At 36.4% G+C, this 16,357-nt stretch overlaps 1 protein-coding gene across 1 annotated transcript in view; it reads right to left on the reverse strand.

The window, feature by feature from the left end:
• The window catches only part of LOC115215408 (dynein heavy chain 5, axonemal-like), a 401,219-nt gene that overhangs the window by 285,256 nt on the left and 99,606 nt on the right, over positions 1-16,357 (reverse strand). Inside the window, exon 34 of the mRNA XM_036505929.1 lies at positions 2,896-3,024. Coding sequence (XP_036361822.1) covers positions 2,896-3,024 — 129 coding nt within the window. The remainder of the gene's footprint in view (positions 1-2,895; positions 3,025-16,357) is intronic.

The following is a 16,357-nucleotide window of genomic DNA, read 5'->3' on the forward strand; positions in this document are numbered from 1 at the left end:
AAGTGAAATATAGCATCTTAATATCTTCTCTCTATTTAAGGTGGCAAGCTGGTAGAATCATTACTGTACCAGAGAACATGTTTAACCACATTTCATCTATCTCTATGTTCTGAGTTCAAATTCCACCAGGGTCAATTTTGCCTTTCATCTTTTGGGGTCAATAAATTAAGTAGCACTTAAACACTGGGGTTGATGTAATCATCTTACCCCCTCCCTCAAAGTGGCTGGCCATGTGCGTAAATTCGAAACCAACATCTCCCTGTTAGAGAGTAACTTATAAGGACATCTGTAAATATCTGGTAATTAATATTTAAATAATTACTTTTATTTTCGTGTTTTAAATTGTTCTATACCAAACTGTGCGTACTTAAAATGTTTTCTGTGACTTAAAACATCCTGGTACCAAAGGAGCTCAGGCAGTTTCTAAGGGTCCAAGACAGTGTCCGAGTTTCACAACTATAGAGTGAATGTATGCTTTTCTTTGCTGTCACATCTCTCGAATGAACCTTTTTTGGACCGAATACTGACTGGTGATGAGAAATAGGTTTTCTATAAAAATTTCAAACACCAAAGACAGTAAGTAGGGAAAGGTAAAACACTGGCACCCCAGGCTAAAGAAGGTCTTCACCTATGTAAGCTGTTGTTATCTATTTGGTGGGATATGAAAGGTTTAGTCCACTTTGAACTTTTAAATCTAACCCAAACCATAACAAAGGAAATCTACTGTGAACAGTTTGAGCAGTTCAAGTCAGCGCTAGAAGGAAAACAACCATCTTTGGTTTCAAGACGAAAAGTGTTCTTCCATCAGGATAATGCTCAGCCATATACAACGAAGATGACATTCCAAATACTGGAGCAGTTTGAATGGGAAACGATGCCTCACCCACCATACTCGCTGAACATTGCCCCATCCGATTATCATTTATTCCACAGTCTTCAAAATCATTTGGACAGAAAAAATGTGAATTCTGTAGATGAGGTCAGAAGAGTACTGGAGGAGTATTTTACATAATGTACAAGTGAATTTTGGAACAGGAGCTTTGTAAGACTACCAAAAAGATGGAAGAGCATTGTAGAAAATGAAGGAGAGTTATTTTGAAAAATATAAGAAGTATAAAAAAACTACATTATCTATGAGATGACCCAATATATATTTATATATGTATGCATATGTATGTATATATATATATATATATATATGTATGTATGTATGTATGCAGATGATTGTGAGCTAGTACCACACACAGAGATTGATATACAACACATTTTGAATGCATTCTCTGATGCTTGCACTGCCTTAGGATTGACAGTCAATCTCAAGAAAACTGTTGTCATGCATCAACCTGCCCTGGTAAGCAGTATAGTGTACCAAATATCTATGTGTATGGTAAACGGCTTGATGTAGTTGATCAGTTTGTCTACCTGGGAAGCACTATTAATAAATATGGTAATATGGATCTATGGCATTAAGTGGAAGGACTGCATCAGTGATCTTGAAATATTGGAAGGCTCTCGGTGTGAAAACGTAGAAGCTCTTGTGTTAAAGCAAAGGCTCAGATGGAGTGGTCATCTGGTCAGAATGAAGGATTCAAGAATGCCAAAACAACTCTTTTATGGAGAGTTAGCTAAAGGAGAACGACTTCCACATAAACCAAAATATATATATATTTATATATATAAAGGTTTATAGTGAACCATGGGTTTCTCACAGATATTTTTGATTTTTGTTACTCTAAGTAAATGAAAGCTAAATCTTGATTTGAACCAAATACCAATTTTGCATGAATTTAACTTTCCTCAGCTAGATTTGCCAAAGAAACTAGATTTAAGTTTTTGTTTCAGAAACAAATACAGGAAGCTAATCTTATTTAAGTTAGTGTTAATTTAGTTAATACAGAGAACTTCAGAAAAAAAAAACTAACCAGAAATAACTCTGTAATAAGGAAAAAGAGAGAATTACTAAATGATCAATATAATTTGAATTATTTTAGTAGGCTTGGATGTGTGGTTAAGAAGCTTGCATTGCAACTATGGGCTTTCGGCTTCAGTATCACTAGACAGCACTTTGGGCAAGCGTCTTCTAATATGGCTTCAAACTAACCAATGCTTTGTGGATGAAGTTGGTAAAATGAAACTGTAGAAGACCATCATATCAAGATGCATATGTGTGTGCACGTATGAATGTGTGTGTGCATGTGTGTGAGTGTGTGTGTGTGTGTGCATGTGTATGTGATACTCTTGGAAATTGTAGAGTAACTGGCTTTAATGCATACATATTTTTACCATCTCACTCTGATGGTAACAAACTAAGCCATAAAATCTCAACATTTGTGCACATATGTAAACATATATGATGGGCTTCCATTAACCAATTCCTCTTACAAGCCATTGATTGGCTCAGGGTTATAATACAAAACCAGAACAATACCAGAACAATACCACCATAGTCACCTCTATGCTAATCACTGCAAACATACAAAAACAGGCTGGTCAACAAGCATAATGTAGCAATCCCAAATAACCAGCTTACACTGTATGCTTTCAAATACTTCCTGAAATTATAATTTGATCCCAAACCAGAATGAAGAATTGTATATAATCAGTGTGAGATCCACGCAAGTGTTTTAAATCAACTGTCTCTATGTTGTTTATTCGGTTTAGCTATTAAGAAATAACAAATGAGACAATTTAATCTGATTATCTTCCTAAGCACATAACTTGTATTGGCAGTGATATAGAAATTTATGAGTCATCATTTGGAATGTGAGGAATTGTGTTTGATATTTATTGATATATCTGTTTTGTCTCCAAGGATAAGAAGAGAATGTAGGCAGTAATATTATTGGTTAAATATTTTACAGACAGACAGACCAGATGTCAGATAAATTTCTTTACCTGAGCATGGACGGTTTCCTCAAGAGCAATGCACTCTCCTTCTTGTGAATGAATAGACAGGATCCTATCATAGTACTTCTCATCAAATTGCACAGATTTGGTGTTATCAAAGACACTCAAGAGGTGAGCCTGGAATGAAGAAATCAGCATATGTAGAAGTAACAGACAAATGTTTACTGATCTATTTACTAATGTGTTACAAATTACAAAAGAAAGGGATATAGGAAAAAAATGAAATTATAGTGTATGATTCATGAAACACAAGAATCATCATCATTACCATCATCATCATCGTCGTTGTCATCATCATCATCATCATCATCATCATCATCACCCGACATCCACTTTCCATGCTGGCATGGGTTGGACAGTTTGACTAGAGCTGGCATGCTGGGAAGATTCACTAAGTTCCACTCTGATTTGGCTTGGTTTCTGTGGCTTGATACATGGTGTTGGCATAAGTGCTATCTATTGCACAGATTGTGTCAACTATATTATTTTAAATAAGGTAGACTAAGTTAAATGATTTTGGACTCGGTTAGATCAAAGGAATAAAATTTTGAAGCAGCTTTTAACATAACCAGAACACTATTTTGAAAATAGCTCAAAAACTGTCATAAAAATTGGTTTCAACAAGGTGCTGATAACATTGCATTATAGAATTATCTAATGTTCGTTTCCATGGCATTATTCTCAACTATGTAAATGGCAGTGAGCTGGTAGAATCAATAGCACACCAGACAAAATGCTTAACAGCATTTCATCTGTCTTTATATTCTTCATTCAAATTCTTCTGAGGTCAACTTTACCTTTCATCCTTTCAGGGTTGCTACAATAAGTACCTGTTGATCATTGAGGCCGATGTAATTGACTCACCTCCCTTCCCTGAAATTATTGGCCTTGTGCCAAAATGTGAAACCAATATTCTCTTATTCATTAAATTGGCCATAAAGGCCTTATGAAGAAAGGAAGCTGTGGGCTGGACAAGGACATGAGATGAAATGATAGATGATATGATAATAATGAGGGAAACAGCAATGCCTGCCGATTGTTGTTTACCTGAGCACATTGTTCTTTATAAGTACCATATTGAGGCAACAAACCTCTTGCATAGTAAAACATCAAGGAAGCAATAAACCTCTTACATTTAGAACAAGAAAGCCATTGTGAGGCAGCAACCTCTTACACATGTCAAAAATCTATAAAACATTACAAATAAGGCACCAAGCTTCTTTAGACTTCTCGCCTTGGTCAAACACCTGGACGGTATCAAGTTGGGCTGCTTTAATACAAAATTAAAAGTGTCTGCTGGGAAGGAGTCAAACCAATGTTCTCAATCCCATAAAGCATTTTTTGCTTGATAAATCCAAAATGTCATCATCAACAAAACTCTAGAAAATATCAAATGTACAAATAGAAACTAAAAGAAGCCTGTCATGTCTTTGTATCTGTGTCTGTGTGTAAGCAGACGTGTGTGTATGTATGCATGTGTGGAATTTTGGATGAGGGCATTGATTAGTTGATGCTCTCAGCTAAAACATTTCCTACTACAAACTTGGAATTCCCCATTTGTTGAATAAGCCAGCTGTAACTCCTTTTTGAATATCATCACAGCTGGAGCTGATGTAAGGGGGATGACCCTGTCCAACCTGCACATGGACAAATATTTTTTGTTTACAAAACTAACTGACTGATGTATTTCGTCCTTCAGTTGTAGAGAGGTTATGTTTCTTCAGCCACTTGAGTCTGATTAGTCATCAGAAGTGAGTGGGGGGCAGGAGAATCAGAAGTGTTGGTGAGTGGAGATTGCAAGAGTGTGTGGTGGAAATGAGAGATAGGGAGTGGATGAGGGGAAGAGAGGTGGGTGACAACTGTAAAGGTCAGTTAGGGTTGATGGGCGAATCAGGTAAGGAGTAGGGAATGACTAATGATGTGAGGGTTAGGGGAGATAGGGAGTGTAGGAGATGACTGACAGGGCTGAAAAACAAGGGAGAGTAGCAGAACAGTAGTGATTATACAGTAAACAGAAGGATGAAAGATGACACATGTGGTTGGGTAGGTTGTAGGAGTGTAAGTGCAGGGGGAAAGAGGGAGGTATAGTGCAATAAGGGAATGAGAAATGTTTGGTGGTAGATGAGGAGAGGTAATTTGGTTACTCAATGGAGGTGGAATCAATGTAAAGTGTCGGGGGGGGGGAGAGAACAGTATTAGTGGATCAAGGATGGAAGAGAAATGAAATGGTTCTGAGTCAGAAGAAAAAGTAAATGAAATCAAGGAAGAATTGTAGTTAGAAAGATGATAGGTAATGGGGTGCCTTGAGGAGGAAATTAAGAGAGGGGTCCAGTTGTGCATATACACACTCAGAATTCAGTTTCATTGAGGTGGGTAGGTCTTCTTCTAAATTGCAATCAGCAGTCATCCCAGCCCATAGTCATCTCCTCTGTGAGAATCTCAGGACCTTAAGGTCTGAGGTCAGCCTTCACCACTTCATATAATTTCTTCCATCAGTCTCCCTCTTTTATAAACTCCATCCACATTAAGTAAACTGGCACTTCTTTGTATTGCATCTATATGCATCACATACACATACCAGTGCAGACTTCAATCTTACATTCTACATTTGCATCTTCTTGTGTTCAATTTTTCTCCCTGCACAGTTGTACTTTGTCATTGATACACACATACATTACATATCCAACAAAGCATGCTAGGTTCACCTTTTTCTAGTCTTCTCATGTCCTAAGCATGCAAGGCCCATGTCTCACTACCATATAGGATCACAGCTTTAACACAAGCATCTTAAAATCTGCCCTTCACTCTGACAGAAAAGACCTTTGTTGCCAGCAGTGGTAATAGCTCCTTGAACTTTCTCCAGCCCATTCTTGCTCTGCTTTTATACTTTCAGAGCAATAAATTCCTTGATAAATAAATCTCCTTGAAAGCAAAAAGCTATCAATTACTTCTAGTGAGCCATCTAAGTATTTAAGAGAATCTATTTCTGGTGTGCTCACAATATGAACTGCTTCAGTACATCAATCACATGCAAAACATATGTCCCTTCTTATTCTGTCTGTGATTCCACTATATCTCTTGCATGTTTTTAGCTTACATTGGACAGTATATAGAGTTTATACCTACTCCTTTTCTACCTATCACACAAGGCCATTTTCCTAAAGATACCAGAATTCTTTTCTACTTACTAAAACATTCTTCTTTGATAAATTTACCTTAAGATCTCTCAATTCTCAGTTCATCTTCCAAGCCTGGAATTTTCTAATTCTTCTATGGCTTCATCAATGAGTACTAGTTTATCAGCATAATAGAGTTTCCATCATTAGCTACTCTTAAGCTCCATTAAGATGGCCAGTAGGTGAGGACTGAACCTTACTCAACCCACATGCTAAATTTGTCCCTGAAATCATTGTTGACTCTCACTTCACTTAAAACTTCTTGGCACAAAGCTTATAAAACACTCACAGGCCATTTATTTACACATAGTTTCCTAAGTGGACACCAAATTACTGAACAGATTACACTATCAAACACCTGCTAAAAATCAAAAAGTCAGAATAGTAGTTTGTTCTTAGCCAAGTATTTCTCCTGTAGTCGTCACTAAGAAAATTGATATCTGTAGCACCACTTCCTCCAGGTATGAAGCTAAACTGCATCTCATTTAGTCTGTCATGGATTAATTGAGTAATGACTCTCTCTGTGACCATCATAACCTGATCCAGTAGTTTGATTTCTCTATAGTGGCTTCTCTCTAAGGAATCTCTTTTGACTTCCATGCAAAAGTGGATGTTAAAATGATGACTATGATTTCGTGTGTGTGCACGTGTGTGTGGGTGAGTGTGTATGTGTGTGCATGTGTCCTTGTATATATGTGTGTGCACATTTGTTTATATGTGTGTATGTTTACATATATCATCATCATCATCATCCTCATTTAATGTCTGCTTTCCATGCTGATATGGGTTGGATGGTTTTACATAGAATTGGCTAGCAGGGAACTGTCCAGACTCCAATTGTCTGTTGTACCATGGTTTCTACAGCTGGATGCCCTTCCCAATGCATATATTATAATATATATATATATATATATTTTACAAGCAAGAAAATAAATTTCAAACACAGTACAGGTGTGAGAACAGCAGAAAAGTATTGGTTATTTACCCTTAAAAGACAATAAAAAGTTGCTAGCAAGCAACTATAGGAATTGAACCCTCTACCCCTCAGATACCAAAATTGAACCCGCCTTATAAGGGTAAATACCTAATCTTTCTCTGCTGTTTTCACAGTTATACTGCACTCAGAATTTACTTTCTTGTCTGTAAAATATCAAACACATTCAATGCTTCCAAAGTTTATTTATAATATACACATGTGTGCATTCACACATGTGTGTGTGTTTAATCATATTATAATCTTATTGTGTATATTTTTATATATTCATATTATATACATTAATACAGCCATATATATTCATATCTGCATACATAAATGTTATCAAGACTATGCCTTGTGAAAGGAAATAAATGGTTCAAGCAGAGAAAATGAATTTAGAATTATCTATAAATAATTGCAGAGCCCTATGACTACTTAAAGTCAGAAAATCTGAACAGTAAGTAATGTTGGAATAGTTTTATCAGAGTTTAATGTGTATCAAAGTAAGGTGATTAATGCAATTGTCTCTCACAGCAAAGGATTAGAAGTTGTACAGCAAGTGTTTAGGAATTAAATAGCCAGACAGACAATTCACTAGTTTGTTGCATGGCAACACAAGAGAATATTTTGCACAAATGAATAGTTATTCTTCACATGGAAGCCAAATTGTGAGTTTCAATGCAACACTAATGTGGGATTAGTTCCTAAGGAATAAGTAACTACTTTACACATTACCACTGGCATTACATTTTAACGATGTATCAATGCATCTCTGGAGTTAGTTTCTGATGACCATAAAATGCAGGATAAGTTATGTTAAAGGTTATACAGATATTCTGAAACTATTCTTTTAAATTAACTTATTTTTGAAAAACAAATTTTTAAAAAATAAAAAAAATTAGCAAATATAGTTTTGGGAGCAATAAAGCAAAACAGCATTCATTGAAGGAATGAAAAAAAAACCACATTCTTTTGAAAAATATTGAATTCCTTTTCCAATAAATAAAAAGAAAATTATATTTCCCAACTCAAGGGAAATATTCAATAGAGAAGTCTATTCTAAAACTAACTCTCAAACAGAATATTCGCTGGAGTCTAAATAACGATAACCATATACTTTCTTTTTGATAAATGATTTTGAATATTCATTAAAACTTTGTTGGCTGTTTTTTTTTCTTTTCTTTTTCCCACCGTATTTATTCTCCTATAAATTCGTCTTCTATTTACAGTAAGTCAGAGCTAACACTAGAGGATTTTGTGCATTATTCCTAGGAAGCAATGAGCACATATTCCCCAGGAAGTAATAAATTGCTATTGAAAGATAAATGAAAATATTAATCTGAAACGGCATGCTCAGAATGCTTGAAGAAGGAAAACATTTCTTTGCATAATCTAAGAAAACAACATTTTTTTATTCATTTTATATTTCTGAGGGTTAATATTTAAATGTATGTAATATATATTTTATATACACTAAACGGTTGTTTGTAGTGCATGATACAGCATTTTATAACATAACAGTGTATGTACATATATATGTATTAATTGAAGCTTACAGTATTATATATCTATTACAGCCGATCTTACCAATCAGTTTTGCACTAGGGTTTCAACAGAGTTTTAGGTAACAGTTCAGTTATGTAACCATATGCTCATCAGAGGTAGCTGTTATGGATTGAAATATGCTTTCTGCTCTCTATTGTTGATATATACATATGTGTTCACAGTTGTGAAAGATTGTGTCTCTTATGCAGGCATGAGGCCTAGTGTTTAGGGTGTGGCAGTTTTGATTCCAGGACCAAGTGGTGCATTGTGTCCCTGAGAAAGGCACCTTGTTTCATGAAAATAGACACAGGTATGGTTGTGTGTTTACAAAGGTCACGTCACATCCTAACCATGTGATTTTTGGTTCAGTCTCACTTGTGATACCTAGGGCAAGTATCTTCTTCTATAGCCTGGGGTGACTAAAGTCTTGTGATAATATATATAATATATATATATATATATATATAATATATATATATATAATATATATATATACACACACATATATATATATATATGCATATGTATATATAATATGTGTGCATGCATGTACATACATACATGTGCACATATATATGTATATATGTGTATATATATGTGTGTGTGTATATATATATATATATATATGTACACACACACACACAAACACACACGCATATTTTCCCTGTATCAGCATCTTAAGTTTCTTAGTGTTTTTCCCCTTTAACTGGGGATTAACATTATAATTTAAAGTCTACCCCTACTCTGCGTCTTTTTTATAGATAGTTACTTATTGACTCTTCCTAAAGTTTTGTTTCTCTTCTCTTAGTGAGAAAGGGATACCTATGATGATATGTATGACCAATAGCTAGCCATGAGCTGTCAATTCACTCATGTCTTTTATTCTAAATATACACAGTCTTCTAGTCTCAGATTTTAGTAGATGATAAAGAGATAAAAATATATTAGAAATGAATTACAACCTTATGACCCCACTATGTTCTATGCTATTCTAAGAAATTGTAATCTGTTTTTCTAAGCCACTTTTGCTACCATAGTGACAACATAAATTTGTTCCAGCTTTTTAGTACCTGTTGAAATTCCATATATATATTTTTTTTGTGCAGCTGAAGATAGCGCTGCATTTAAATTGATATAATGATTGCATTGTTCAATTAAATGGAGCTGCTTGAAATGGTTGTACCATATTACTACTTGATATCCTGTTGCTTATTTTGATTTTACACACTATTATAGCCTGAGGCTATAATAGAACACACTTGCCGAAGGTGCCATGCAGTGGGACTAAACAGGAAACCATGTGGTTGGTAAGCAAGCTTCTTACCACACAGGAACTATTGTAACTTCAGCATTTTTCTTTAAATTTCTTTTGAGTTTAGCATAGGTCATCTTGGTTTCTTTAAAAGCTTTCACTCCACTCCACATTGTCATCATGTAACATCCACTTTTCATGCTGACATGGGTTGGATGGTTTGACAGGATCCAATGAGTCCAAGAACTCTATCATGCTCCAGTGTTTGCTTTGGCATAATTTCTACAGCTGGATACCCTTCCCTATGCCAACCTCTTTACAGCATGTACTGGGTATTTCTATTCATGCCACCAGTACCATTGAGGTTCTCATATACCTCACATGACTATGAACCCTAGGAGTTCTGTGTGTGTGTGTGTGTGCATGTGGGGTGGGGAAGTCAGCTTCATGCTAGGAGACACTAGGTTTAAAATACAAGAGAAGGGGTCCAGAGCAGAACATGTTGCTTTCTGTAGAGGATCTGCATAGTTACACACATTTAGTAGAATAAGAAGAGGAAGAGAAGAGGGAAATGATCTGCAAAGGGATGAGGGGCCCAGGTGGTTCCTTGAGACACAAGGTGAGTTAAAGTAGGTGAGTGTGTGTATGGGGGGAGGGGGTGTATTGCAAAAATGTATTGTGAGCAGAAAATAAGGGAAAGGGGAAGAGAATCAAATAGGGTTGATTATCTATGAGCCATGAGCTGGAGAAGATAGAAAGGTGCAGAAGAGTGCAGGTGTGGTGGGACAAGTGAAAGTAAGTAAAGTTACTTTCTTGAGTCATATGGACTCATAAGGGCCGGTTTCCTGGTTTCCATGGCACATATATTCCCCACTGGATGGGACGCCAGTCTGTCGCAGGAATTACTCATTTTTGCCAGGTGAGTGGACTGGAGCAACGTGAAATGCAGTTATTTGCTCAAGAACACAACTTGTCACCAAGCCCAGGAATCGAAATCATAATCTTATGATCAGGAGTCTGACACCCTTACCACTAAGCCATGTATCTCCACAGTGTGACAAGTGAGAGGGTCGATATGGTTGAATAGTTTTGCAGGAGCTGGGGTAGTAGTAGGTAAGGTAGGTATAGTGCATGGTGGGAGGTAATTTGGTTCAGTGTGTGTGTGTGTGTGTATGCGTGGGGGGAATGACTCACTGTAATGCAGGTGGAGCACACTGTAAATAGTACTTCCAAAATTCAGCTTCATTGAAGAGGAGGGAGTCTTTTTTGAGAACCTCATATTGCCAGACATTCTGATACATACACACGCACACACACACACACACACATGCACACACACACACATGCATACACACACACACATTTATACGACAGGCTTCTTTCAGCTTCCATCTACCAAATCCACTCACAAAGCTTTGGTCGATCTGAGCTATAGTAGAAGGCAATTGCCCAAGGTACCATGCAGTGGGAGTGAACCTGGAACCATGTAGTTGGGAAGCAAGCTTCTTACCACACAGTCACACCTGCACCTATACATATATATGTATATATATATATAGATATATATATACACACACATATACATATATAAATGTATATATACATTTGTATGTATATGTATGTGCGTATGTATGTATGTATGTATGTATGTATGTATGTATGTATGTATGTATGTATGTATGTATGAATGTATGTATGTATGTATGTATGTATGTGTGTGTGTGTGTGTGTCTACATAATGCGCTGAATCGGTCAAGAAAGGATTAATGTTTAGGAAAATATCTGTTTTTCATAAGTCCTTATGATATATTACTCTGGCTCATGACTTTTACAATGCTGACATCACCTGCTCTCTCAGCAAGTATTTATACCGATAACATTATCTCTGTCTTACATCCACCTTAAATAATTATCTTTATCTTTTAATTATTAAAATACTCAAGACACTAATAAAGATCAGAAAAGTTCAGATGATAATATCGCTTTACATCATTCAATATATTCCTGTATGAGACGAAGTTCTATAGTATAATTGAATGTATTACACACATACAAGTGTGCATGTACATATACATGTATATATATATATATGTGTGTGTATATATATATATATATATATATATATACACACATTCACACACACATATATATACATGTATATGTACATACACACTTGTGTGTGTGTAACACATTCAATTATATTATAGAACTTATATATATATATATATATATATATATTATATATAAGTGATTGGCATTAGGAAGGACATCTAGCCATAGAAACTATGCCAACCTGACAACTAGAGCCTGGTGCAGCTCTCCAATTAGCCAGCTACTGTCAAACCATCCAGCCCATGCCAGCATGGAAAACGGACATAAATGATGATGATGATGATGATGATGATGCTGAAGAGAGTGCAAGTCAGTTGGGCAGGCCACTTTGTTCAAATGCCTGACCTGCAACTCCCCAATAGACTGTTTTACAGTGAACTGGTGGAAGGCAAGTACACACAAGATGAAAAGGAAAAGTGCTTAAAAGGATTCACTCAAAAACTTACTGAAGAGCTTTCAGATCAACCTCAACACTTGGGAGATGCAAGCACAAGGCAGACCTGCCTGGCAAAGCTGCATCAACAGAGGTGCCATCTCCTACAAACAGAACAGGATGGCAGATGCACAAAGGAAATGCAAACTGCACAACAATTCCTTGCCCTCAGTCCTAGCAAGCCACCAGTGCCTGAAGTGCCGTAGAGCCTTCTGAGCATACATTGGACTGATCAGTCACAGCTAGAAACACTGTGAACCACCTTCTTCTCCTATTTGTTGTCCTTGGTTATCGTCAACAATGGACAAACTGATAATAACAATAATATAAGGTTAAGCAACGATAAGAGCTACATTGAAATCACCCATTTGTACCCAAAATGTATTGGGGGTGGGCTTGTTCTCCCTTCCTTCTCAGATAGATAATAAAATAAAAGAGGATATTCACCCACCCACTTCTGAAATAAAAGATGTGTATTTTTTCCTAAATATTGCTTTATTATTTATCTATTCATTAAATAATATTTTATAAGTAACTTATGATACAATATAGACGATATTGATCAACATTAAAGTTTTTGTAAAGTAAATAATATCTATCTTTCAATCAATCTATCTTGCAGACAGTCTGGCTTTCAAATATTTAGGAGATAAGTAAAAGATCCATTATATTTGACATTTTCCATTCATTCTTCTATTCTAACCTAAATGGGATGGATCTGCAAAAGACAAAATGTTCATGAATTGATGGTAGAAGAATGTGCATTGTATATACAAATATGTGTATGTGTTCATAAATAGACACACACACATTTATATATAGGTGCTTTTGCTTCATTCATTCAACTGTAGCTATGTTGGGGCACTGCCTTCAAGAGTTTAATAAGCCAAATCAGCCCTTATTTTTAAGTTTGGTACTCATTCTACTGGTAAGTTATGTGGGATACAAACAAATCAGCACCAGTTAAGCACACAAACATGTGTATATATATATATATATATATATATATATATATATATATATATATATCATCATCATCATCATCATCATCATTTAACGTCCGTTTTCCATGGTAGCATGGGTTGGACGGTTCGACCGGGGTCTGGTAAGCCATGAAGGCTGTACCAGGTTCCAGTCTGGTTTGGCAGTGTTTCTATGGCCGGATGCCCTTCCTAATGCCAATGACTCCGTGAGTGTAGTGGGTGTTTCTTACGTGCCACCGGCATAGGGCCAGAGGAGGCTGGCAAATGGCCACGATCGGTTGGTGTTTTAACATGTTACCAACACGGACGCCAGTCAGGCGGCGCTGGCATCTGCCATGTTTGGACAGTGCTTTTTACATGTCACTGGCACAGGTGTCTTAACAACAGTTTCCATTTGATTTTTATTTTGATGTTGGTGCTGACGTAGTTGACTCAATAGGTCTCCTCAAGAACAGTGGGTCACTCTATGATCCAGTGTGTGTGTGTGTGTGTGTGTGTGTGCCTGTATGTGCATGTGAGTGTGTACAACAGTTATGCTTGTGTATGAACAACTACATTACATGGTAATGAGACATGGCTGGGACTACTGAGAATGTGCCAATGCTTGGTAGAAATGAAGCCAGCATGCTCTGCTGTATGGGTAATATTAGTGTGCTTGTACAAGAACATGTAAATTATTTAAGAGAAGAATTGGGGTATAAAAGGTATCTGCTGTCCTGTGCCAGACAGAACTGTACTGGTGTGGTCATGTGATGTGTATGGATGAGGATAGCTGCATAAAGAAGAGCTGATCTCTAATTGTGGAAGGAACATGTACAAGGTGTAGACCCAAGAGGATATGGGAAGGAGTGGTGAGAGAGGATCTTCAGACACAAGGCCTCACTGAGAAGCTGACAAGGGACTGAGACTTCTGGTAATTTGGTGTGCTTGAGAAGACATGTCAAGCTAAGTAAAATCGTGACCATCAATACATACAGGCATTTCCCTTTGTTAGCTGAGAGATCCTTAGGCTTGTGGGTACTGGTGTCTCATAAAAGCACCCATATTGGTGCCATATAGAAAAGCACCCATTCAAGGCTTCCATACTGATGCCATGTAAAAAGCGCCCAGTCCACTTTGTAAAATGGTTGGCATTAGGAAGGGCAGCCAGCTGTAGAGACCATGCCAGAACAGACAATTAGGGAGAGGCCAGTTTCCTGGCTAGCAAGCTCCTGTCAAACTGTCCAACCCATGCCTGCCAGGGAAATTGTTGCTAAATGATTATGATGATGATGATATATATATATATATGTATATATATGATGATATATATATATATGTATATATATAATATATATACAACCTGACGGTTGTCAATTTCTTAGACGTTTCCTTAGATCTTAATAAGAATATTTATAAGCCTTAGAGGAAGCCTAATGATAGACTAAGCTATATTAATGTAGGTTCATGCCATCCCCCTATAGTATTCAAAAATTTAGTTAAAAATATTAGTAAGAGGATTTCTAGCCTCTCCTCTGATGAGGACATCTTCAATAGTGTTGCCCCAGTTTATAATAAGGCTTTAAAAGATAGTGGTTTTAGCGAAAAAATAAAATATACACCTATCACTAGCCCAACAGTAAGGAAAAGGATAATAGAAATAGGAAGGTCATCTGGTTTACTCCCCCTTACTCACCCGAGGTGGCCTTCAATATAGGTAAATATTTCCTAGCACTGATAGATAGACATTTTCCAGCTAACCATACTTATAGGAAACTCTTCAATAGACACAATTTAAAAATTAGTTTTAGTTCAACTACCAATTTTAAAAACATAATCAAACATAACATACAAAAACACAACAAGAAAACAGCTGTTCATGCAGGAATAAAGAATTGTGCCCGCTAAATGGAGCTTGCATGTCCAAGACCATCATATATGAAGCTACCGTAAAATCTATAACCACTAAAGACACCGTTTCAACGAAGAAATACGTGGGCCTGACAGAGGATAATTTCAAGGCCAGGTTCAATAACCACACTTTGAGCTTTAGGCACTGGAACAAAAGAAAAGCGACACAATTATCTAATCATATTTGGTCTTTAAGAGATAAAGGTGTCGATTATAACATACAATGGAAGATTTTGGCCAGATGTAAGCCCTATACCAACGGCAGCGGAAGGTGCGGTCTATGCGACATGGAGAGATGGCTTATCTGGAAAAGCAGCTTAGACCCTACTACATGTCTAAATACAAGGACAGAGCTTTTCGGATCATGCCCACGTGTGACTAAATTTCTGTTACGTTTTTGGTCCCCTAAAGAAAACAGATAGAACATGCTTTCTATATTATGTCCCAAGAAGAATTTATATATTTTTTATATATTTTTATATATTTTTTATGTATTTTTATATAATTTTTATGACGAAAAATGCGAGCGATGTATAAGTACGCAGGCAAACAGAGTTATAACAGAGTAATTTCCCTTTATTTAACGGTATTTTTTCCTAGCGTTTTCAAATAGCCAGATAACCGATGAGATGGTGTTGTGGATTTCCACTTCGGCATCTGAAACTCAGAGTTTTATCTTGACTACCGAGTAATGTAACATATTATTGTATAGATAAATTTCCTCTATTTACATAATATTGAGGTCTCTTTCATTCTTTTGTTATCTTACCGTTTTATCAATATATATATATATACATACATGTGTGTGTATATTTTGGTGCAGGTGTGGCTTTGTGGTAAAAACTTTGCTTCCCTACCACATAGTTCTGGGTTCAGTCCCACTGCATGGTATCTTGGGCAAGTGTCTTCTACAATAACCTCAGATTAACCAAAGCCTTGTGTGTGGACTTGGTAGATGGAAACTAGAGGAAACTCATTGTATATATATATATATATATATATATATATACACATACATATATATGTGTGTGTGTTTCTTTATGACAGTTTATGTCACCCTATCTCTGTTTGACAACCAGTGTT

Source organism: Octopus sinensis, linkage group LG9, assembly GCF_006345805.1.
Source record: "Octopus sinensis linkage group LG9, ASM634580v1, whole genome shotgun sequence".
Taxonomy (NCBI): Eukaryota; Metazoa; Mollusca; class Cephalopoda; order Octopoda; family Octopodidae; genus Octopus; species Octopus sinensis.